This window comes from Hippopotamus amphibius, chromosome 17 (genome assembly GCF_030028045.1).
Source record: "Hippopotamus amphibius kiboko isolate mHipAmp2 chromosome 17, mHipAmp2.hap2, whole genome shotgun sequence".
In the NCBI taxonomy this organism is placed as follows: Eukaryota; Metazoa; Chordata; class Mammalia; order Artiodactyla; family Hippopotamidae; genus Hippopotamus; species Hippopotamus amphibius.
Window position 1 is genome coordinate 56854313 of NC_080202.1, and position 2798 is coordinate 56857110.

Sequence of the window (2798 nt, forward strand, 5' to 3'; positions counted from 1 at the left end):
AAAAACGGAGGCATGGGGGGGGCCTGGAGCGCAGAGCGGTTTTAGTCGTTCGTTGGAAGAGCCTCTGATTTAGCTCAGTGACTGCGGCTCTTCATTGGGTGGCAGGATCGGCGCGGCGCGGCGGTCGGAGAGGGGGCCGAAGACTTCAGTATTGGGTAAGTGTAGTTGGGTTTATTCCGTGACTTGAGCTCTTACGAGCAGTTGATGTCGCGGGCTGCGGCCGTTGAGAGCCGAGTGCAGCCTGGTGCGGACTGCCCGGGCTGCTTGCGGGCGCCCCGCCGTGGGGTCGGGTGGTTTTCCCTTGGGGCCTCGTTCCGGAACCGCGTCTCCGCCTCCTTCCCGCTGGTGATTCAGAGGTCCCGACGGCGGGTTCCGGGCAGCCGGGCCTCCGCCCGTCGAGGAGGGGAAGTGACTCCTCCCCGCGCCCCCCCTCCCGGGGGAGGCTGCTGCTGCTCGCGGCCTGAGTCATTAGGGGAGGGGGAGGAGGCGGCGGCCCTCGGCCATCTGCCGCCCGCTTCGGGACGCGAGGAGGCGCGAGGGCAGGGGCGCCGGGCGTCGGAGTCACGGGTGTCCTCCGCAGGTGAAAGAAAATGGCCCGAACCAAGCAGACTGCTCGTAAGTCCACGGGTGGCAAAGCGCCCCGCAAACAGCTGGCCACTAAAGCGGCCAGGAAAAGCGCTCCCTCTACCGGCGGGGTGAAAAAGCCTCATCGCTACAGGTAGGAAGCGCGGCAGGGAGACAATGACTCGGCGGCGCCCGCGAGCGGGACGCTCCCCGCTGCTTGCCCGGCGCTGTCAGTTAACCGGTGTCCCTTTCCGCCCTCCTGCTCGCTCCAGGCCCGGGACCGTTGCGCTTCGAGAAATCCGTCGTTACCAGAAATCCACCGAGCTCCTGATCCGGAAGCTGCCTTTCCAGAGGTTGGTGAGGGAGATCGCCCAGGACTTCAAAACCGACTTGAGGTTCCAGAGCGCCGCCATCGGTGCGCTGCAGGTGAGCTGGCCGAGGCTGCGTGCAGCAGGGGCGGAGGGCTCGTGGGCCGCTGTCCTTCTCGGAGAGAGTTTAATAGTGTGGCTCTTGTCCTCAACAGGAGGCTAGTGAAGCGTACCTGGTGGGTTTGTTTGAAGATACTAATCTGTGTGCCATCCACGCTAAGAGAGTCACCATCATGCCCAAAGACATCCAGTTGGCTCGCCGGATACGGGGAGAGAGAGCTTAAGTGAAGGCAGTTTTTATGGTGTTTTGTAGTAAATTCTGTAAAATACTTTGGTTTAATTTGTGACTTTTTTTGTAAGAAATTGTTTATAATATGTTGCATTTGTACTTAAGTCATTCCATCTTTCACTCAGGATGAATGCGAAAAGTGACTGTTCACAGACCTCAGTGATGTGAGCACTGTTGCTCAGGAGTGACAAGTTGCTAATATGCAGAAGGGATGGGTGATATTTCTTGCTTCTCATGATGCATGTTTCTGTATGTTAATGACTTGTTGGGTAGCTATTAAGGTACTAGAATTGATAAATGTGTACAGGGTCCTTTTGCAATAAAACTGGTTATGACTTGATCCAAGTGTTCAACAATTGGGGCTGTTAAGTCTGACCATACATCACTGTGATAGAATGTGGGCTTTTTCAAGGGTGAAAATACAAGTCTTAACCACAGTGTAACTTACAGTTTCCTTAAAAAAAAAAAAAGTAAACCTGGCAGCTATAGAATACACTATGTGCATTTATAATAGCTATTTTATATATTGTAGTGTCAACATTTTTAAATTAAATGTTTTACATTCACATGTGGTGGGGAGTCTTGTCATTAAGGTGTGTGTAATTTAGAGTCCGGTTGGTTTTCTCTCGTACCTAGACTGCACTTGTTTTCATACGTAGTAAAATGCTTTGCGCATTATGCCTTGCATAAGTCCTCATTCTACCACATGTTAACTAACCCTCTAGCTGATAATGCAAACACTAACGGGGGGATTTATTTATAAGGGCTCTAGACTATAATACGAGTTATTCACACCAGCATCATCTGTTACTTACATAGTAGGTAGTGCAGCTTTTCTTTGTGTTGTGGTTGGTCTCATAACTAGGTTGAGTTTTTCCTCTACCAAGAGGGAACAACACCGAACTTTTCCTTGTGGAGTTTGTATTATAATAACCCTTAGGGTAAACTTGCTGTGGGGGAGGGACACAGCTTCAGTTTATGGAACCTTTGCCAGTTAAAATGGTGTTATCCGGTATAAGGTTCTGGGAAAAATCACTTCATAGAGACGGCTTTCCAAGTGGTTTTAAGATTTATCCTTCTATTGAAGTTTTTAGGTCAATTATGTATGTTGACTAAATTTACAAATAAACTTGTTTATTCAACTAAGTGTCAAAAACCTAAATGAATGTGCAGAGCTTAATACTTTACCTAGGTTCTTTAAGTTTAGCTTATTTCAGGTTTTGCTTGACAGAGGAAGCATTTGTTTATGGAAATCTATGGAAAAATGTAAACAGCCTTTTGCTGTATAAAAATGCCATGACTGCTGTATTTGCAGTGTGGGCTTAAGACAGTGTATTAATATGCTTCTCCCCCTGCCCTCCCCCCCCCCCCCCCAAGTTGTCAAAGTAAATTTCTTTGAAATTCCAGGACTCAAATTTGGAGTCTGTTCCTGAACCTGTTTGTGATGTGTGTTTATAGATCACTTTATACAGCAAGTTATTTTAACACAAGCCCACAGGTATAGAGCTCTTAAGTTAGTCTAAGCCACCTTTTCAGTATAAAGTTTGGGCTAGTTTCAAATTTAAAGGTTAAGGGGT

General features: G+C 48.7%; 1 protein-coding gene across 1 annotated transcript; it reads left to right on the forward strand.

The window, feature by feature from the left end:
- Positions 1 to 1787, forward strand: LOC130840443 (histone H3.3A). Its single transcript, XM_057715968.1, has 4 exons — positions 1 to 155; positions 581 to 718; positions 837 to 990; positions 1088 to 1787. Exons 2-4 carry the CDS (start codon positions 591 to 593, stop codon positions 1214 to 1216), a joined length of 411 nt encoding a protein of 136 aa, XP_057571951.1. The 5' UTR covers positions 1 to 155; positions 581 to 590; the 3' UTR covers positions 1217 to 1787.
- Positions 1788 to 2798: the final 1011 nt, after the last annotated feature.

Excerpts from the sequence above, each read along its gene's own strand:
- LOC130840443 (XM_057715968.1), top strand. The coding sequence starts at position 591 with ATGGCCCGAACCAAGCAGACTGCTCGTAAGTCCACGGGTGGCAAAGCG. Across the intron at positions 719-836 it reads AAAAAGCCTCATCGCTACAG|GCCCGGGACCGTTGCGCTTC; the intron begins GTAGGAAGCGCG and ends TGCTCGCTCCAG. Across the intron at positions 991-1,087 it reads CCGCCATCGGTGCGCTGCAG|GAGGCTAGTGAAGCGTACCT; the intron begins GTGAGCTGGCCG and ends TGTCCTCAACAG.